The 23040-nt window shown below is 30.4% G+C and overlaps 1 protein-coding gene across 5 annotated transcripts; it reads right to left on the reverse strand.

Moving 5' to 3' along the window:
- Window positions 1-5149: 5149 nt before the first annotated feature.
- Window positions 5150-21074, reverse strand: LOC111714011 (DNA-directed RNA polymerase II subunit RPB1). Of its 5 annotated transcripts, XR_002767860.1 has the most exons (12): window positions 20999-21074; window positions 20349-20398; window positions 19707-19772; window positions 18056-18104; window positions 16370-16560; window positions 12669-12750; window positions 12382-12430; window positions 9297-9367; window positions 8712-8925; window positions 7412-7554; window positions 6070-6117; window positions 5614-5655 (listed from the first exon to the last, which is right to left on the reverse strand). XR_002767860.1 is itself a non-coding variant. In XM_023489010.1 (11 exons), the coding sequence occupies exons 1-11, from the start codon at window positions 21033-21035 to the stop codon at window positions 5595-5597; spliced, it is 915 nt and encodes a 304-aa protein (XP_023344778.1). In that variant the 5' UTR covers window positions 21036-21074; the 3' UTR covers window positions 5150-5594. The 5 variants fall into 5 exon arrangements, 4 of the variants coding, with proteins under 4 accessions (XP_023344778.1, XP_023344780.1, XP_023344779.1 ...); XM_023489010.1 differs by lacking the exon at window positions 7412-7554 and having other exon boundaries at window positions 5150-5655; window positions 16370-16557; XM_023489012.1 differs by lacking the exon at window positions 7412-7554 and having other exon boundaries at window positions 5150-5655; window positions 9312-9367.
- Between the last annotated feature and the right edge of the window lie 1966 nt (window positions 21075-23040).

The following is a 23040-nucleotide window of genomic DNA, read 5'->3' on the forward strand; positions in this document are numbered from 1 at the left end:
GCACGCAACATTCTTACGTTATCATTTTTAATTCCTTATATAGCGTGTACTCAGATCGAAGAGTAGCGTAGACTAAAAAGCCAGAACTTGCGCAACGGAAACCTAGAACCCATTGACTTCATTCTATTTTTACCAGAGGCTATAGCAACTTAAAATTTGGATATATATATGTTATATATAATTTTTTACAATTCTTTTTGCCGATGATACAACACTGCAACTTTCTTCAAAAAGCTTACACGACTTATATGATTTGGCAAATTTTGAGCTCTCTAAAATAGAAGATTGGTTTAAAGCAAACAAACTGACTTTGAATGCGTCTAAAACCAAAAATATTTTCTTCAAAAAGAAAAAAGAAGATGTAAATATCACCTCTCTTAAACTTCTAATAGATAATAAAGATATAGAAAGAGTAGGAACTGGATGCAAAAATGAATCTTTTAAGTTTGTAGGTGTTCATTTCGACGAAAATCTTAACTGGAACCATCATCTTAAGTCGGTTAAAAACAAAGCATCCAGTGCAGTTTTTGCTTTGACAAGTGTAAAAAATATTCTTCCTAGTAATATTAAACTAACCATTAAAAACTTTTTATTTCGATCATTTATAGAATATGGAATCTCACCCTGGGGAAGAAACAAATGTTCAGAAATGAAACAAATTCACATTTTACAGAAACGAGCAATAAGATTAATTGATAAATCAAAAGCCACGTCCCATAATGATCCTCTTTTCCTTAAGTCTAAGATTCTAAACTTCTTCCTGCATCTTTTGAAAACATTTTGAAAGATCTCTTAACTATCAACTTGACATTCTCAAAATTTGCTCATTACAGTATTTACCATCAAGCTCTCGTCTTAAGATGCCTCTTGACTTAAAAAGAAGCAACTCTCTAAGTATATTTAAAAATAGACTACTAAGTTCTCTTTTTGAAAATTACATTACAATGTGTTGTTATAACCGAATTGCTATTCTTGTAAAACTAATTAGATATATTTTAATATGCTTTGATATTTGTTGTGTACATGTCTGAAAATTACTTTAAACTCTAGTTATTCGAATTTATGTATAAACTATTTTGCATAAGATAAAATCGCACCCTGATCTTTAATAGTTCTCCTTAAATCTATTTAATTGAAATGTTTTGTTATCATTAACAAAATTAGGTGGAAAAAATAATCAAAACAGCCAAGAGCTATTTTCCACCTTATTGCTTTATACTTGTACTGTTAATATAATCATCAATTTGTAATTGTTAACTCGTTTTGTATACAGATACATGTATTTTAGCAATAAACTTTATCTTATTTTATCTTATGAATATATATATCATAAATTACCGGAGGTTAAATTTCTTAAAAACTGACATTATGTATACTTTACATAAAACCGTGATTGAAAAAAATCAATTTTCAGATAAAAATCAAAGATATATCCTACCTTTTGTTCAAACAAATGTCATGACCGTCATAAATCGGACAACTTTAAATCTGCATGATATTTAAAAAATTTTATTTTAATTTAAATTTTTTAAATTATTGGGTACAATACAGACAGATTCTACAAAAATTCTATTTCAATAATTCTTGTCATCTATTTTTCCTTTTTCATTCTCCATTTTCTTTTTTTGTTGACTCTCCCTTCTGGCAATTTGAAAAATCTGCGAAATATGAATTACAAAATATTTTATGTTTACACACAACACACAGAGTAACGACAACGGTTGTTGTAAAATCGCGGTGAAATTTTGTTAAATTCAGGTTTACAATTTACAATTTGTTTAGTTTTGAATTTATTGTGGTGGGGGGGGGGGCCGGGGGGGCTACCAAGAAGAATTTATATTTTATACTTTATATTTTGTGCATTTCAAGATTTATTTTGTGCATGAAATGAATGTTTTGTGCATTTTATACATTGCATTTTAATTGGAAAATGCATATTTTGTGCAAGAGAGTTCAGATGATCAACCAATAATATAAATATCTTTTTCTGAACTTTTTTCATTGCATTTCTACTTTTTGTGTCTTCTACAGAATATCTTGTTGGAAATATTTGATCTGTATTTGACAAAAAACTGAGTTCCCTTCATGAAAAGTAATTTTCCAAACGACACTTATTTGGAAAACGAGTTTTTTCAACAAACTCTGATTTTCTAATCCCTATATCTTGCAACCCGATGTCATAGATCTTTAATATTTCAAACTATAAATTGTGTTGGTTCAAATCATGGATGTTCAAATAGTATAAGTTTGAAATATCAAAGGCTTATAACTACGCCGCACATAAACGGTGTAAAGAAATTTAGTCTTTGCCACAAACTATGATTTTCTAATCCCAATATCTTTGAAACCCAATGTCGTAAACCTTTGATATTTCAAACTTATATTTTTTATCTAACAAAAGTCATAGTTTGAAATGTCAAAGGTTTACGACGCGTACGTGTTGGAATCCAAAGATATAGGGATTAGAAAATCAGAGTTTGTGGCAAAGACTCAATTCCTTTGAATATCCGAGCTGGGCCAATCTTTGGAGTCCTATAGTTTGGACCGTACCGCAAATCTACAATTACTGAAGTGGCAGAAGAGTGTGTTACACCGTCAGGCTGCAAAGATTTGAGTATCCATCTTACCTTTAAACAGCCAAGGTGCTCCACGTATTGCAGATGCTATAACTATAAAGTGTTTTGAAGACGTGAAGTGAATCCATAATTTATCAAAACCACAAATGTTCTCTTGTAATCAGAGCACCTTAATAATTTTTTATCTAATTTTTAGTAGCAATGGTGAGATATTTTGAAAGCTTTGTCTGACTGATTAAAAATTAAATATCAGTTTTTTTAATCTAGGAAACACAGATTTTTTAATGAGCAGATAATCAAGTCTTTGCTCAAAACTTTCATATTGTCCGATAAGATGATGTAATGTATATTTAAAACCATAGATACTCTAGAATAGATCACATAATGCTAATTCAACTTTCAACTAGTCTGTCTGTATATTTGTAAACAATTCCCAAGAAACATATTTATGTGCCGATGGCGAAGTTGTCGGGTAAATAATTCTGGACTTTAAATATTCGCCATCGGTTTGTTGCAGACTAAATGTTTGCAAGGAACCCCCATACATTTGTACAGAGCATAAAGATACTTGCCGCAACTCTTTAAATCCTATGTACTGCACGTCAGTAGCTAGTACCATAGCTCTAAATTGCATCTTAAAATTGAGCTGAAACCCTACGGTATGGTGAAGACGACATGACTTACTTTTAGCAGACGTTTTTTTTCAGATGGGTTGGAAAATGGCTTTTAATAATGTTTATTTTAACCTTCTTTTATTTTCTCGCATCTAATCTCTTTGTCGTCTCTGTCAAAAGTCAGATAAATTTCTACTTAAAAAATATCACTAACATATTTCAAAGTAAATGGAAAAGTTAAAACATTTGAATCAGAATTTTGATAAAAATTGTGAAAAATTAGAACTTAAATTAGGATATTAAAAGAATCAGAGGTTTTAGTATTTTCTTAAAATTAATATTTACTTTCTTCATTCACCGTTTATGTGCCGATGGCGAAGTTGGCGGGTAAATAATTCTGGACTTTTTTCTCTCATTTAATCTCTGTGTCGTCTCTGTCAAGAGTCAGATAAAGGAATTGAGTCTTTGCCACAAGCTCAAATTTTCTAATTCCTATATCTTCGCAACCTGATCTTGTAAACCTTTGATATTTCAAACTCTGATTATTTGATCTAACAGAATTTATAGTTTGAAATATCTAAGGTCCACGACATTGGGTTTCAGAGATATTAAGATTAGAAAATAAGAGCTTGTGTTAGTTTCTTTATTCTTAAAAAATATCACTAACATATTTCAAAGTAAATGGAAAAGTTTAAACATTTGAATCAGAATTTTGATGAAAATTATGAAAAATTAGAAGTTTAATTAGGAAATTAAAAGAATCACGGTTTTAATATTTTCCTAAATTAATATTTACTTTTTCATTCACCATGAATCCTCCAGGGAGAAAATAATAACGTTTATTGAATAAACAAGATACATTTCTTCTCTGGTGGGCGAACCTTACTCTCCTCAGTTGGTGAGCAAAAGAACATCACAACTGATATCCATGTCCATATACGCTACAAAGGTTCTATGGCTACTACGACAACAACAACAACATACACAAGATGCAGTTAACTAAAGTTTGAAGAAAAAAAGCAAGAAAATGTAAAGATTTCAACATTAGTGTAGCATATTGGTACTGGTTACTTTTGGTTAAATAAACTTTATATCAGTTTCGAGTCACCAGGAAACAGTTTCATGTCTTTTCTATTCTAAGTAACATCAGATTACAATAATTTTGATACCGGTCTATAGTTTTAATGAACATAGATTCTATTATGTTTTTAGTACTTCAGTTTACAGAAATGGGCACTAAAATACAGCAAAGTTGCATTAAGTAATAAATATTTATTAATAAATATTTTTTTTCTTTTTAACCAATATAATTATAGAATATGCATAGAATAGAATGAATATTTTACCATGTGGATTGTACAATATACATATGTTAAGTAGTAAACTAAATTCAACAATTAGACTTAGAATAAAAAATAAATAAAACGGATACGCATTTGTAATAAAGTAGCAAAGAATAATGGAACAAATCCTTTAAGGGACTGTAAGCGTAAATTTGTGTGAACCCTTCATGCTAAGATAGCAATGATTGATTTACAACGGTACCCTTGAACTTTAATCTGACGCAAAAAGTGTTTATTTCTGTGAATTTCTCATTTGCTTCTTACAGAAAAACCAGAAATAAAAATAAACAGTTTAAAGAAACAAAAACCAGCATATCTATTTTCTAATTCAAACTTAATCAGATAGCTTTGAAAGGTACTGTTGTAAATCGGACATTGCCATCTTTTTATTGAGACTTTTAAATTACGCCTACAGCCTTTTAATGAGTAGATAGTACAAAAGATATTGTCTGATCAAGGAATTGAGTCTTTGGAACAAAATCAAATATTTAAACCACAAAATCTTTAGAACTCGATTTTGCAAAACTTTGATATTTCAAACTTAGATTAATTGATTTAACAGAGTTCATAGTTTGAAATATCTAAGGTATGCAACATTTGGTTCCAAAGATATAGTGATTAGAAAATAAGAGTTTGTGGCAAAGACTCAATTCCTTTGTTCTCTCCATTCTTCTATTTTTTTTTTACTATTTCTGACCCCTTCAATGGGGAAAACTAACAGTTTATAACAGTGCTATGCAGGGTGGAGTACTTGTAACATTTCTATAAAATATTTTTTAAAACTGCTATCTCATTGCTTTGTATTTCACCAAAGTGAAACCTGCTTGTGCAATGTGCATTATTGTTGCTTGGGTTCTTTAACATCACTCACACTTTTGTAATGACCTTGGGTCGAGAAATTGTTCCTCCAGGCAAAGCTGGGTTCCCCAGATAGTCACTTAATAAATATTGAGCACTTGAAAGATTTCAGAATTACGGAATCCATTATTTTTGACGTTCATTTGATATTCTTGAAAACTTCAGAATTTCGGGGGAAGTTTGTATATGAGTAAATGATAATATTATAACTCGTCTTCTTCTCCTTGAAGTCGTCTTCGTGCTCTTCTGTTCCAGGGAAACATTCTGGAATATTATATATATATATATATATATATATATTTATATATGTTTAAAAAATTGTAACTACTGAGGATCGTCATGATAGACGTGAAACGTTATGTTTAGTATAATTAATTTTTTAATAAAAAATGTGAAGTTAAAAACTGAAATATATATGTATTTATATATATTCATAGATTGATTTATTTCATGGTTGGATTTCAGAGAACATAAAATGACAGGGTTACCCAGTAAAGGTTGAGACTTAATGAAAATTGAAACTCAAATGTGAGGATCCGAAGGTTTAATTTGAGGTTTGGGGTTTGTATATTTGCTAACGTATAAACTGACTAAATTCTGTGTAGTCATCTCTAAATTCTCATCCTTTGTGTGTAACCCTGTATAGATATAAATGTAAAAAAAGAATGATCTCTTTACCTGGAAACAAGTCTAACTAGAAGTTTGCTTGTATTATTGAGTAAACCTCTAAATAGATTATGATTAGGAAACAAAATAAACATTTTCTCCGGAATTATGTATTTTACCAACATTTGACCAACTTTACTGACCATGATCCCCTCAACAGAGGAAAGTTCAGTTACTTTACATCCCTTGAGAGAATTAAGTAAATAAGCTCCCGCTCTGAGAAGTTTTTTTTTAAAAAGGCGCGTTTTCATCTCAAAAGACAATAAAATTATGTGCACCTATATTATCGGAAAATATAAATTTTTACTGAAAGGGACTATAAAGGAAAAATGAAAAGGGGTATAGACTGAAACCTGAGAATCTCAGGAGTTGGACGATATATATACGACATCTATCTTATGTTCCTGTCTCCAGAAATTGATATGAAACTATGTCAAATTTATACGAAAATCTATATATATGAAATTTTGTATAAAAGTAGTAGGTTTAAACAGATCATATTCAGCAAATAGGCAACTAATCTGAAAACGATAATATCCAATAGAAACCTGAGAATCTCAGGTTTGCTCCCATTATAATTTTTTAATTTTATTTTGCATTTTTAATAGATATAGTTGATATTATTATTTATAAGTCCTTATTACGTCACAAGAACGCCCACCAATGAGAGTGCAGTAAACTGGTCATGTGATACCGACGGAAATCACGTGACCAGTATACTGCACTGGCTTTGGCTGAAGTTCTGGTGACGTATAATACGGAGTATACAGACTATATGTAATAATATTATCAATTATAACTATTAAAAATGCAAAATAAAAATTAAATAATTATAACAGGAGCAAACCTGAAATTCTCAGGTTTCTGTGGGATATCGTCATTTTCAGATTAGTTGCGTATTTGTTGAATATGATCTGTTTTATACTACTACAACTTTCATACAAAATTGCATATATATATGAACTTTTGTATAAATTTGTCGCAGTATTATATCAATTTCTTCGAGACAAAAACATCAGATATATGTCTTATATGTATCGTTCAACGCCTGAGATTCGATCCGGTTTCATCCTACACCCCCTTTCATTTTTCCTTTACAGTCCCTTTAACCACGGGTTTCCTAGACCAATTTTGTCTAAGAAAACAAGCACTCTGGATGTCTTGTGGGAAAAATTGGTGTTGGGAACCCTTGCTAAAGTAAAATTGTCTTAACCTCACTGTAAAGTACTTGTAATTAATTAAAACTTGTTGGTAATATTAGAATACTTTGATGTCTTTTTTTCCTAGACAACTGTTAAGATGAAAGAGTATAAAGTATAATTTTGAATTTTTCTTAAGTTGGAAAGAATCTTACTTGATGAAAAGTTTGAATAAGTGTGTATTTTGTTTTATTTATAATGTTGTATAATGTTGAGAAGAAGAAAGTTTTCCGTCCTATTCAATTCATGAGCTGCCAGAGAATCTTTTCCAGGATTCTTACAGAGTCAAGAGAAGATTCTAGAGAAGATTTAAGAGAATCATACCACAAACTATTCTGGGTTATTTATTATTTATATGTTTATCACTCGTGTTTATTTATCTAATAATTAATTCATAGGAGTACATTAGTTGAATATCAATCAGTGTAAGTGCTCCTTCATGGAAAACATTTTTTATTTCATTGATATGAGTCCCTTCCTTTATTTTTCATGATAAATTACCCCTATCCCCGTGTTCTCTTTTTTTCTTGTTTTCTTGTTTTAATTCTGTTCTTAATTTTTCCTTTTCTTCTTTTCTTTTTTTCATTTTTTTCTTTTTCCCTTTTCTACTTTCCTTTTCTTTTAAACCTTATTCATTGTTTTTTTCCCTCTATTTTCTCCTTTTTTGTAGACTTTTTATCTTAACTTCTGCCCCTCTTTGACTTAAATTATTCGCTCTTCAAAATTAGTTTTCTTTTCAAACAGATTTTATAAATAGATATTAATTTATCTTTTATAATATTGATTTTATCTTTTATAAATAGATATTGATTTTATCTTTTATAAATAGATAGTGATTTTATCTTTTATGAATATATATTGATTTTATCTTTTATAAATAGATATTGATTTTATCTTTTATAAACAGATAGTGATTATATTTTTTTTAAGAGATATTGATTTTATCTATTATAAATATATAGTGATTTTATCTCTTATAAATAGATAGAGATTTTATCTTTTAAAGTTAGATTTTAGTTTAACACAAAATTCCTTCAAGGTTTTCTTCATGCGCTCTTTTCTATCTACAATTTTAACTTAAACTGTTGCTCTAAAAGTAGTATTTTTTAGCTTTCTCAAATTGTTGTAATTGGCGCATTTTTAAAATGATAAATGTCAACATTGTTTTCCAGGCAAAAATTGACAGTCCATAAATCTTTCCTGGAGTTATGTGAGTTACCACAAATTTTGGCCCGATCGGTTTAGTCGTTTTGACGTTTATTGGATACAAACACCCTGACAGACAAGCAAAGTATGTATTTAGATTATGTGGGAAAAAAAGAAATAGCTGATGTCTATGCAGCAAACTGTAAATTCACGAGAGAAGTCTAAATGCGATTTATACTTTTTTCATACTTGGCGGCAAGACCTATGTACAACAAAACAAAAATATTGAAAAAGGTTTCCGAACCGTACCTTAGTGAGGACAGAACACGCTTCCCTCCAGAGACAGGGGTTTCTAGTTCAACTTGATCAGCTGAGGGTGCGGGAGTATTGGGATCAGTAGGCTCCGTTTTAGCTACAGTGCTTGATGCTGTTGTTGTTGTTGTTGCTTTCTCTGTTGCAGGTTGAAGAATAGAAGATGATGTGCTGGCTATAATCTTTTCGTTTTCTCTGTATTCAGACCTGGCTAAAACTTTTTTATTTACATTACAGGAATTGTTCTCGAAAAATGAAATTAATAAAGAATATTACAAAAAAATAACTACAGACGAATTACCCGAAATGAATTTGACATTGATAATATTATTTTTTGTAAACACTCCTGTTAAAAGTTCTATAATTGGATTGCTTAACTTAATTAGGTGTTTATTTAAAAAGTTCAAAGTCTGTTAATAAGCTAATGAAGAGTATCAAAATTTCTGTTTTGATTTAAATTTCATTATTTCATTAATTTACAACTCAGTTTTCTAAAAATTATAAAAGTTTAATGAAAAATCTCTCAATCTAAATCATGATGTGCAATGTCTAAAAGAAAATTATGATAAAAAATGTTATGACCATGCACTTGTTGACCTTTCTTTCCATCGTTTTTGTTTCTCTCTGAGATTCTTTCTTCCTCTTGTGATCTCCTAAACATATAATTATTTTATTGTAACAAAAAACTATTTAATACAAATCTTACTTAAGGCATGCCCACTCGTAAAGCCATATTTAAAGAAAATAATGTTTCCCTCACCAAAAATAGGGTATGTATTTTTTTTAATCTAACAACTGAATAATTCTTTTTCATATCAACTTGTTTCTCAACTTTTTACTCAGAAGAAAGTCTAAAAGTTGTTTGCAAAAAATATACTTGATACCAAGCTAGTGGTAAGTTGGTAAAAAGTTAAATTAAGGATCAAACTTTCTGTGAAACAAATTTTTTATCATATTTTTATTTTTGTTTTATTTTTAAAGAGCGTGATACGGCTAGCTAAATTTATTTATTGGCTTCTTGTTCATAAAATGTCCACGTTCTTATTGTTGTACTTCTGTTTTCATAAGCCCAATAAAACATATTTTAAAGCTTCTTGGTTAGTCAACTATTTAAACTATGTCAAATATTTGAAAATCTCAGTTAACTTCAGCTATAACCATTAACCAATATTGTTTAAAAAACAAAAATAATCATTTAAATATAACTGAACACCCTTATATTTTTTTTCTGTGCTTTCTGAAATCCAAGGTGTACATATGTCCTTAGCCTATACCTCTATGAAGAAAAACCTAAAAAGAGAGGTTTCAGCATGCAATCCCGGCCCAAAGGTTACCAAATTTTGTATGGGACCCAACATGACCTCAGGGTAGGTTTGTGGATGCTCACATGTTATTGTTTTATACTGTACAAAGAGAAAATGCTCACAGATAGAGCCACAATTAAAAGTTGAAATAGAAGTTGGGCACAAAGCGCCCTAAAATTTGTATGAATATTAGTTTAATATATTCTTTACTCATTTGGATTAGTTGTCTCCAAATGCTAACTTGTGGTTAACTTGGACCTTGTCCTGAAAATATATGCAGACCGTGTTCTACCAGAAACAGAGGGTTAGTCCCACTTAGCAAAAGACATTAAAACTTTTACCATAAAATGAGGGAATAACCCAATTTACACACTGTTATCCAGAATACAAAACTATGGAATAATTGAATTTTCAGTTTAAATTCTAATTTGAAAAATCAGAAACACTGAAATATTATAAATCATATTTATTACGAATTAAACAAGGAATGATTTAAAATTCAAATCTGTTTTGATATTGAGAAAAAATTCAAATCTAAAAAATACCAAGTGAATCAAAACTTCTAAGTTTAAAAAGACTTTAGAGTGTTCAGCCTTCATGAATAATATACTTAGCTTTAGAGTTACTACTAAAATTTAAACTTAATCGGCGATATACAAATTGTGAAACAATTTTATAAATCGGATAAAATAAAGCGTTTTCTCATTTTCTTATGTACCACTGACATTTCAATTTCCCATGGGAGATACAGGAGAGGGTATCCAAGCAACCAAGCAGTGTAAAAAATTGTGTGTTTTCCAAATTGATAAACTTTTAATATATAAATACCAGGCAGGCTATAACAATGACTCTTTGGAGTTATAAAAAAAAACTTTCACATCGGAAAATGAATAGTTTCTAACTGTTTAAACACAAAATTAAAGTATTCATCAACACATTAAGCAGATAATCTTGTTGTATTTTTTGATCAAAGCATCTTTTATGATATTTTCTTAAAATTACGCAAAACTGATTGGAGCAGAGTGTGCCCAGGCTGTATCGAAAAAAACACATTTGCATTTTGTACTATCAATCAAAACTTGTTAAAAGAGTTATAAAAAGTTATAAAAGAGTTATAAAAAAGAGTTATGCTCTTTATAATAAGCCTTATGAAAAAAATAACAAAATAAATGTGAAATATCAATTTGCATCAGTAAAACTAAGTTACAAAATGAGGACAAACTAATTCTTTTCAGAAACTGCGGTGTAGTATATGTTCTAGATTTCAGATGGAAAAGTGGATTAGGATTGGTAAATAAATAATGAAAACACTTTGATGTTTTTTCACTATATATTTCAATCTGACTAATCCAATTATAAATACTGTATTTATTTTCCTCAATTCTTTCTGTTTTCTCTCATCTTGCTACTGAGTGAAATATATTTTGCTATTCACCAACACAAAGTGATATAAAAAGTTTTCAGATTAACTTTTGCCAAACTTTAAAAATATTTTTTAAGTGTTTGTTCAAAAATAGAAAGATTTAATGCATAAAATAGGGAAAAAGTAAAACATTTCCATAAATGGATGTAAATTTTCTTAAAATATCATTACTGCCCCCCCCCCCCTCCCCTCCCTCCTCGAATTTCATGAATGAAAGGAATAACTTTTTAGAGTTGTATTCGCCTAACTGGGGAAAATAAATGATAAATGGATAAGTTAAGGAAACAAAAGGTGAAATAGCAGCAACAAGGAAGAGAAAACTTGAGTCTTGAAGTCAAAATTTTTATTTATATTTTCCCGTACAAAATCAAAAATAATTGCTTGAATATATATACCCCCTTTTTTATACGAATTTTGATCCAACAAATTTTAAAATTTAAAATTCTATGAGGATTACGGATATTTTTCTAAGAGTTCAGATATTCAAACTCTGCAAGCTCTGCATCACTTTGTGGAATATTTATTTTTTGAATCAGAAAAATAAAAGTATTATATCATTTTTCTACACTTTCCAACCCGGGCTAACAACCTTGTCTTCCTTTATGACATGTATGTACAGTGTACAGTTTACAATGTAAGTGTATGTACACTTTTAAGGCTGCCTACTGCCTGTGGCAACATATCCCAGGTATCAGGTTTTTTATCATGAAGGTTATTTCAAGGAAAAAATAAATTTTCAAAAAAAACATTAAGAGATAAAATAAATTTAGTGTTAAAAGATTCCTGAACTGAATTTAATTTTGGCCCTTCTTCTTAATACAAATTACAACATAGAAAAAAGAGATAAATCTTATATTTTTTTGATCAGAATGGTGAAATTCTTTTTTATTTGAAAAAGGCTCCTTTCATTTTTGTTCAACGTTTTTTTTTAAATATATACCTTGAATATTTGGGTTGTGCTGGTTTTGCCTGAGGAGTTAGAATCACCCCTGAAAACCAATGTTTACAAAAATAATGCATTTGTCAAATATGGTTTACCTCATTGATTTAAAAATTTAATGAAAAATGGGTTGAAAAAAATACTTAAATTTTTTTCAGAGATAAATGAATGCATTGAGAACTTCTCTGGTCCAATTAATTCGATTGTGCAGTAAACATTTATGTAAGTGTTTAATTAAAGTTGTGTTTCCTTGCAGAATTGTAAAAATCATGTAAACAAAGGATTTCCTGGTTTAACTTCTAAGTTGGTGTTTTTTACTTTACTAGGATCATATGGGTAACATTTACCCTTCTCACAGAATACTGCTGCCTTCACCAATGGGAAATATCTTAAACATTTTTATAGGTTTAGAAACTAACTTGAATTTCTTATAAATTGGAGCATTCTGACCGGTGCTAGCAGCCAGCAGTTGCAATATGGGTCATCTGAGCACAGATTTAACATGCTGTGTGTCGAATCATGGGTATCTAGACATGAGGAATTTATTTCTGAGGTCAATTCCAAATTCAATTTGAATGCAGCCATGTTAATACCTTTTAATTTCCCTTTAATCCGTCTAAATAGTGCATATATTTACTATCCTGTTGAACTGTCAAAATATTGAAGATGGCATAAAAGACTATTTGGAAATTATCATGTTTAGTTGGGTATACTATTTTATATTTTATATATATATTATAATTAGAGCTGGAAACTCTTGTATAGTGGATATTGAGATCAATGTTTGATCTCGATATTTTGTTGAAATGAAGATTGATTTAATCTTTATTCAATATCCTGCAGCAACTAGTAATCATACTGTGAACCCAACCAAGGGTTCTCCAATGTGTATATAGTATCAAATAGTTCATTGCTCCCAGTCAGAGAAATAAAGCCTAACAATGCAATCCAAGAATAAAGTCAAACAATCTAGACCCAGTCCAAGAAGACATTGAATGTATGTTTTCAGCCTTTATAGTATATAACAGGCTAGGCTGGCAATGGTATTGCACTCCTTTCTTATCTGGGAGAAATCAAGTTGGTACCGTTTAAAGGGCAGAGCTAGGGGAAGATCAATGCTGGAGAGAGGAGTAAAGCGGCATTTATCTAGCCGGTAAAGAAAGCAGGATAGTCGGCCATCTTATACCCCAATCTTCCAAGACCTAGTCTGTTCTCACAAAGTTTCTATAGAAGACTCAAATGGAAATATATTCGCCCTAGGCAAATGTTGTATGTATTTAGATCAACTTTAGTTGGTCTGCAACACTAATCGTTTGTATCGTTATAATGTAAATATATTGTGTGTGCAATGATGCTTCATTATACCACTCAATCTTGGCTTTTTACTACCGAGTTCTTTTTAATTCTATAGTACCCAGTCAGAGGTTGAATCTGATGAGAGGAGGAATACTGAAGTAAAGGTATTTACTGTTGATTCTCAAATTAAAAGTGCCCATTTTAGGTCACAGTGGATATCAAGCTCAAACAATAATGACTATGAGTATCCAACTCAGAAATTCCCAGCTCTGAATAATCTTTTATAGAATTACTCAACAATGAGAATTCCAATGAAAACTCCAGAACTGTAATACCAAGAAAATCTATAATAGCCTAGTCAGCTCACTAACATTTAACAATCCAATTCTTATCTTCCAAACGTATGGTAAACTTCATATTTTCTAACAACTTTATCTAAAATGGAGACCAACTATAGCCAAGAACAGATTACATAGATTATAGGTCAAGCCATGGTTAGTCGTCCTCTAAAGGAAGCTACCGGCTAGGAGACAGAGAGGAGAGTGCACCAGTATTAAATAGAAAAATTTTAGGACTTATTTGATACTACTGAGACGCTTTTACGGTGTATAATTTCTAAGCAAGAGCTTAAATTTGATTGTAAAATTTCACCAAAAGAAAGTATTTAATAACCTGGACCTAAAATGTAACAACAATTGGTTGTTTTGGAACATATTTCTCAATAGAAGTACACACTCTTAATTAGAAATTATACACCGTATAAACTTCTCACTGATATAAAATGAATCCTAAATGTTTTATGTATAATACTGCACTCTCGGTTCAAATGCGTTACCTAGCCAGTGGCTCCCTTTAAAAGGACTGTCGACGCAATTTCAGGTAACCCTGTACATTCAAGAGTTACATTTCAGAGTCACAATGATAACTTTAATACTTTGTGAGGAGATATCCTTGTTAATATATGTGAAAATTAATATTTTTCTGGAGTGGTTTCTCTAAAAAAAGTAACTTTCCGCAGCGAAGACAGTTTAGTATATATAGTCTATATAACAGTGTCAAAAAACAATAACCAACACATGAAGTATAGGAAGAAGAAACAGGATGTATCCGATTTGAATTTTGAATCGAATTGCACTTAAAGAAATTGAGTTTTAGCCACAAACTCTGATCTTCTAATCCCTATTTCTTAGATCTAGCTTTTTGAAACTGTGTTTATTCTGTTAGATCAAATAATCTATGCTTGAAATATCGCAGGTTAATACCATCAGGTTTCAAAGTTATGGGGATTAGAAATTTGAAAGTGTGGCAAAGAATCAATTTCTTTGTATCCTTGCACCTCCTTTTATATTTAGGAGCTAGTCCATTGATAGAGTTGGCCTTAAAGAGACTGTAAAGGAAAAATGAAAGGTGGTATAGGCTGAAAGCTAATCACTTTAGCTCTTGATCACGACCCATGAAAGTCATATCTGATGTTCAGGTCTCGAGAAATTGATATAAAACTGTGTCAAATATATACGAAAATTAATATATATACAATTTTGTATAAAAGTAGTAGGTTTAAACAGATCATATTCAGCAAATAAACAACCAATCTGAAAACGATGATATCCCAGAGAAAGCTAATTGTAAATTAGGTTTACTTTTATATTTGTTATTTCTATTTTCAATAGATTTCATTCATAATATTATTTTTACGTCCGTATTACTTGACCAGAAATTCCACCAATGGCAGTGCAGTAAAGTAGTCATGTGATACAGGCGGAGACACATGACCAGTTTACTTCTCTGCCATTGGTGATAGTTCTGGTCACGTGATTTAAGTTTCAGATTTTCAAAATTTTACATATATGAATTTTCGTATAATTTTAACACAGTTTTAAATCAGTTTCTCGAGACAGAAACATCAGATAAAACTTTCATGGGTCGCGATCAAGAGCTAAAGTGATTAGCTTTCAGCCTATACCCCCTTTCATTTTCCCTTTACTGTCCCTTTAAACAAATATGTACGATTTAAATATTTTGTGTTTTAAAACCAAATCAAGCAACCCTTCACTGAAACTCGTTGGACTGTAATTTGACAGATGACCTCTTTCTTCAGTAGAATTTAACAAATTAAACTTTTTCAAGACAGAAAGATGAAATTTTTATTCTTTGCTCTTAATTCTTTCAAAGTTTAAATTCAGTTTGTAAGACAAGAATAAATTCCAATTTATAACTATGCAATGAGAAAAATCATTATAAATTGAACAAAAACACACTTTCATGCTTAACAATCTACTATTAAAAATCTTGTAAAATAAAAAGATTCTCAATAACTTTTTTTAAAATTTGTCTTTCAACCGATATTGGAGAATTGAGAATAGTTTAAAACGTAATTTCTGATCAAGTATGAAATAAATATCTATGTTTATAGTTATAAAAACAGATTATTTTCAATTGTGGTTTCTCTACTACTACATTGAGGAATTTTCAGAAATAAACACTTTTAAACCTAGAAAAACGAAAATATATCCCACATTATTGATCAGATAAAGGTTTTAAGAGGACCGATGTGAATCAGGTATTGCCATTTTTGCATGGAGGATACTGGATAATTTCATTCAATTCAGTCCCTTTAAGAAATAGTTTATAAGCAGGTGATTTGGTTTACAGAGATGAAAACTACTTTTCCATTTTTAGTTGCCATTGGTTCCTTTGGATCAACATATCCTGGAGTTCCCGGAGAGCCAGGAGAACCAGGAGAACCAGGAGATATAGAGGACGGAGAAGGAGCAGGAGAAGATGAAGCTGGAGAAGAAGTTGGTGAAGGAACAGATGAAGATGGTATGGCTGATGTGGGTGTAGATGATGGGGTTGCTGAACTGGTTGATTCTGATAGACCTGCTAATATTTAAGGTTTATATTTTTACTGTATACTCATAGATATTACATTAGTATTTTAAAAACGAATAGAAAATATTAGACTGAGACTGATGAGGGAAGGAAGGCCAGCCACAACAATTTCTCGTCCGAGCCACCTCAGAATCTTCGTCCTTCGATTGTTTTGTGTTTTAAAGTTTCCAATTCTCAAAGATAAAACTATTTTTTGTAAATCTGGCCATGTTAGGACATTAAATATGGATGGACTAAAGTAATGCAATGATTACATCATGAAAATACGCGTAAAACATTTTTGAAAACTTGAAAATTTTAATTCAATTGGAACTTTTTTTTCGAGTTTCAAAAATTCGATATTTCAGTTATGCCCTAGCATGGCCCGATTCTTTAAAAATAGTTTTATCTGGGAGGATTAGACGCTTTAAAAAAAATATTGAAAGGACGAGAATTTTGAGGTGGCTCGGTCGAGAAAATGAGGAGAATGTGGCTCGGACGAGAAATAGCTGTGGTTGGCCTTCCTCCCCTCGACTAAAAAGTTTCTTTAAGTACGCTAACAATGCTTATAAATGATTAAACTAAAATACAATTAATTGTAACTGAAGATGGATATGAGAAACTCATTACTTAATTTAAAAATTTTAAAAAAAGATTTTTTTCATATTTTCCTTATTCTTATTGTTTTCCATTAATCAGAATTTTTGAAAGAAAAATTTTGGAAAATTTCTTGAATAGATTTTATTGTTCATGCTTCGCGTTAACGTTATATACAGTATTGAGAGGAACATGGTTATGTCTTTTAAACAATGATAATTAAAAAAAGCATGAATGAAGTTTTAACCCACACAATCCTTCTCATTTAAGATTTATCATTATCATAAAATTAGCGGCGAAGAATATTAGTTTTTTACAAATAGTCTTTTAATATTTATCCAAGCTTTAATACCATGAAAGACAAACATAATACCAAGGATGTAATACAAGGAAAGTTATTTCAGAGGTGTTCGCATCTTTTGTACTGCAGTGTACTGTCTCTGGGCGGTAATGTAAACACAAGACGGATCTCGAAGCCTGACATGGGATCCATCTTTCACATAAAAAATCAATATTCTGGTCCTAGGAAATTATCGTGTGAATTATTAAAATTATCAAAATTTAATGCTTTTAACCTCCCCGGATACTAAACGAACACTGCATGCATCTATTCTTGTTTACAAATTCCGCCCAGAAAGAACTGGTTTCAATATGTACACGCAACTGCAATTAACTTTCCTTGCATTAAATCCTTGCATAATACTCACATGAATCTTTAATTATCTTTTTTAAAAAGGATCAATTATGATGATATTAACTTCAATTAAACCTTAGTTGATTGTTTACTACTTACTACTTAAGCCAAATACATTTAAAAACTTTCGTTTTTGAATCGTTTTCGTTCGTTTATGGTTCGTTTCTGGCATATGTTTTTTGTCAGAAAGAAAGTAAGCTTGTTAAAGATATATACCTGGTTGACCAGCTTCAGGGTCTAGGTAGGACTCCAGGTACTCTATACCCTATACAATATACATATTACCAGTTGGTTTTGTTGAAACTGATAAACCATTAAAACCTTTGAAAGTTAAAATGGAAAAATTTCTTAGTCGATTTTCAAATAAATATATCCCTATATGCTACACGAAGCTCGGTGTGAAATACTAAAAAAAGTTTACGAAACGATTATCCCATATAGAAATGATCCAGAATAATTGTTCCGTAAACTTTTTTTGCAGGTTACACATGCATTCACTAGTTCTGTCCAGTTTTGAGTGACTACACAGTGAAGTGTCGACATTGCATGTTTCATGCACCAAAGGTAGCCTGGCAAGAATAAGATCTTGGTGCATGGAGAAGAAGTAGAATTGGTTTTCCTTATCACATAATAACAATGTGTAAACCATTAACCTCTATATCTTACTCCATTGTAAGGTCGTCTTTGACCAAGATTTTCTCCGGTGGCCAAACCCAACATTTTCTTGTAAAAAACCTCCTAGTGTAGTGATCACGTTTCAAAAATAGTAAAGACTTAGTGATTTGCAGTGAACAAATCTTTGTAACCAAACTGTCATTTTATTTTTAGAGGTTTAAATGTTTTATTCCTGATCATAAGAAACCCCCACTTAATCTACTTGCGCTCAATAGTAAAATCCATTATTATTCATAACCAAATATGTCAAAGATTTATAGAAATATTTCATCATTTTTAATTAAATTATTTTAGGGTTGGAAATATATTAATATTATTGTCAACTACGTCAGTAGAGAGGGTGGGGAAATCGAATTTGATAAACTTAAAGACGTCCCGGTATGATAACCTAGGTAACGACCTCCCCGGGGATATCTTCTTGATATTCTTATAGACGCCCAGGAATTCACCCCCTCGGGAAATCCCCCATTTGATCTTCTATAGATGCTTTTAGCTCTACACAATGATTTACAGATAAGCGTACTACTTCTACTGTTACGATGAATTTGTATTCTCTCTTGTGATTGGTTGTCATTTTTCCCTTATTAGGATTTGTTTTCTCGAAATTTTGGCCGAAAATGTATTGAGATTGATTAACAAACCAAATAGATAAAGGAAAGACTCTTATTTTGACAGATTGCAAAGCTCTGCAAAAAATATCATTGTTCTAAGAACATGAAACTAAAATGGGATTTAGTTAAGTTACAAGATGTTGTCTGAAGATATCTTTTTCATACAGCTGTCAGAAATTTTTTATTCGATTTGAAATATCGCAAATTCTATTATTATATATATATAAATTAAAGACTGTAGACCCCCATAAAGATCGAATATTTACAAGAGGATGTTTAATTTTTAATATATTCTTTTACTTCAATTTTAGTATATTCTTTTACTTTAATTTTTAGTATATTCTTTACTTTAATTCTTAGTATACTCTTTTACTTCAATTTTTAGTATATTCTTTTACTTCAATATTTAGTATATTCTTTTACTTCAATTTTTTTCAAAGTCTTTAAAAAAGGGGGTTCACCATGTTTTATGTAACTTTGCATAAATAGGAAAATCTACCAAAGAAAGTCTAAAAACACTACGCATTTCCAGTGTACAGCTGCGTTTACAGGGTTCACATATGCTTGAGCTATTACCTTACCTTGGAAACCATACCGATTCCATCTGCGATATCAACCATTATATTTCCAGTCGTATCAACATAGTCCTGATTAAAATAGTGGTCTGGAATTTTATATTATTCAATTTTATTTTGTTTTATTTTATTTTATTTTATTCTTTTTAATTTCTTATATTCTTTTTTCTTTTATTTTTTAAAATTTTATTTTGTGATGCTTTAAATGCAAGTTTTCTCGTAAAATCTTAACTATATATTTGAAGTTGTAATCTCTATTTGGGTGATTCTTAATTGAGTGGGTCGATTTTATCGGGAAAAATAGCTAATATAGTAATTTATGACTAAGTGCGAGTTAACATCGGTAGTAATAATGAGTACCCTGGACAACGCTGGGTTCCCAAGCTAGTATGCATATAAAGTTGTAATCTCTGTTTTGATGTCTGTCTGTTTGTTTGTCCGATCATAACTCAGGAACCCCTTGACAGATTTGCCTAAAATTTCGATTGTGGAATTCTTAACTTGATTTTGAGATTGAGTTGAGTGGGTCAACATGTATCAGGAAAAATAGCTTAAATCATAATTTACGACCAAGTGCGGGTAAACGGCGGGAGTTTTTGGGTTCCCAAGCTAGTCAGAAATAAAATTAGTTTAAAATTTAAAATTTACCTTAATTCCAGAGAGCATATTTACTCCGAACATATTTGATAAAACTAGTCCTGGAGGACCGGGTTCAACGGTAAGTGAGAATAAGTGGTTCTCTACTAAACTAATTAGGGACTCAGACAAGTATTATATGCATTTCATTAATTTCATTTTCATTTATGGAAAATAAAACAAAAAGTATTAGAATTAAAATAGGGGGTTCACTTTTTTCTGTCAAAAGTATTACAGTTTTTGTCAAACTTCAATATCTTTGTAACCTTATGGTGTAAACGTTGATATTTCAAACTTGGTATGTTTTATCCTACAAAATTAATGGTTTGAAACATCGAAGGTTTGCGACATTGGGTTGCAAAGATATGTCAATATTATAAAAACAGAGTTTGTGGCAAAGACTCAGTTCCTTTCATTTTTTTTGTAAGCTTTTATTAAACAAAGAAATACGAGTTTGCGACGAATTCAAAACAACTACATGAGTTTCGACAAATTTGAACCTTTTCTAGTTTGAAACATATCTCTCAATTTATTTTGGTTCTGTAGCAAAAGAGAAGAAAGATAAATAAAACTCCAATTCGAAAAATTTCAAAAAAATCGAACAACAATAACAAAAATGGTTTTAAAAGAGCTTTTATAATTTTTGAAATTCCGGTGAATTCCTGAAAATGCCAGACCAAGCCTCAGCTTGATTCCCATCTTTCTATCTCTTTTGGAATTAGTTCAGTTTTTATATCTGCAATAAAAAATTTAAAAGTTAGTATTTCACATAGGGTTTCCACGAAATGGCTAAATCTTTTGCGCAAATTTTTTTTTGCGAACTTTTGCGCTATTTTTGCGCATGAAACGCAATGAGTTTTGCGCGGTTTTGCGTTATTTTTTTGCGCAATTTGCGCAAAACCGGAAATATTTTTTGCGAAAGTTGCGCATGAAACGAAATTTTAGTTTTGCGCAATTTGCGCAAAACCGCAAGTTTTACGCAAAATGTAACTTTTTAGGCAAATTGTCAAAAATTGATATTCTAAGGCTAGAATTAAACAACTGAAGATTTATTCCATACATAAAAAAATATTAACATACGAGTATAATAACGATTATACTACACTCCATTAGTTACTTCCAGTTACAAAAAGTTTAAATAAGGGACCAAAATTAATAAAATAGAAATTAGAGAGTGTGAAACTTGGCAATATTTTAATCCTATTAAATTATTTCAAGTGACCCTTAAAAGCTTTGCCTAATCAAGTATGAATTATATTCTTAAATTTTTGTAATCAAATTTTACATCTCATATAAAATAATGCAAGAAAGTAACCAATGCCTGAAGAATCCACTTTTAGGAAATATGTATGTCCAAAACTAAAATTGTCGAGAAAATTGTGAGATTTGAACTCTTCTTAACTGTCATTGGTCAATTATGTAAAAGTGACCAATAGAAAGACATTCCAAAACAAGATTTTTCCAGAATTGAATTCTAAGAAACACACACCGTCACCAACCGTTTGATTTTTACGAAATTGCGGAATTGCGCAAAACTCTAGTTGCGGAATTGCGCAAAGCTTGAGTTTCGCAAAAGCGGCCAATAGGGCAATTTTGCGCGAAATGACTTTTGCGAATAATTGCGCAAATTATTGTTTTTTCGCGCAAAACTGATGCGCAAAGAAAGAAAAATTTTGCGATTCGTTCCGCAAAAATTGCGCAAAAGTTTTGCGAATGGAAACCCTAATTTCAAAGGTGTTTAGTTTAGATTTTACTAATCACCAAATTTTTTGATATTTTTTGTTTTTTGTTTTTAATGTCTACAAATTACAAATGAGTAGTCAGACCAAGGTTATGTATAAGGTTAGATAAACTCTGGATGCGAACCAATGTAAGTAAATGTCGTCTTTTATTGCAATGGACACTCTTAATCCTCATCTGACTTCACAATCCTGACAATCATCACATTTAATAAATATAGATTATGCTAGAAAGTTTGAAGCTAAAAAATGCAATTCTCATTCAAGTTTTTTATCTTTAATTTCGTTAATATTTATTGAGCCGCAAAATGTATTATTCTTTGAAATAAACAGTGACTTCATATGAGGATTTGGAGAATCCATTGCTATAAATGTCATCTTTACCTACATCGGAGCGCATCCAGAGTATCTAACATTAATATACAATCTTGATTCAGACACAATTCTGGATATTTTAACTATGGATTTCCAGCACAAAATTTCAAATCTCTAAAATAAATTCCAAGAAAATCCAAACAATTTAATCTCAAAACTAACAAATACATTTAAAAGTAGGATGTAAATTTTTTTCCAGAATTAATAGAACTTTCTAGAATGATTTATCTTAGAACTTGGAAAATGTACTCCATTAATTTTACTTTTCAAATTCTTTAATAAAAACTGAAAATTAAACCATTTCAAAGAAAAGTAAAATTTGCATAAAGACAAACAGCAGTTATAGTAAAGAATAAACTTCTAGTATTTATAAATTAATGAACTTAACTAAACTACAGTATATATGTAAACTAATGAATATATAACTAAACTACTAGTATCTGTAAACTAATGAATATATAACTAAACTACTAGTATCTATGAATTAATGAATAAAACTAAACTACTAGTACCTGTAAACTAATGATTATATAACTAAACTTCTAGTATCTATAAATTAATGAATATATAACTAAACTACTAGTACCTGT

This window comes from Eurytemora carolleeae, unplaced genomic scaffold (genome assembly GCF_000591075.1).
Source record: "Eurytemora carolleeae unplaced genomic scaffold, Eaff_2.0 scaffold858, whole genome shotgun sequence".
NCBI lineage: Eukaryota > Metazoa > Arthropoda > Copepoda > Calanoida > Temoridae > Eurytemora > Eurytemora carolleeae.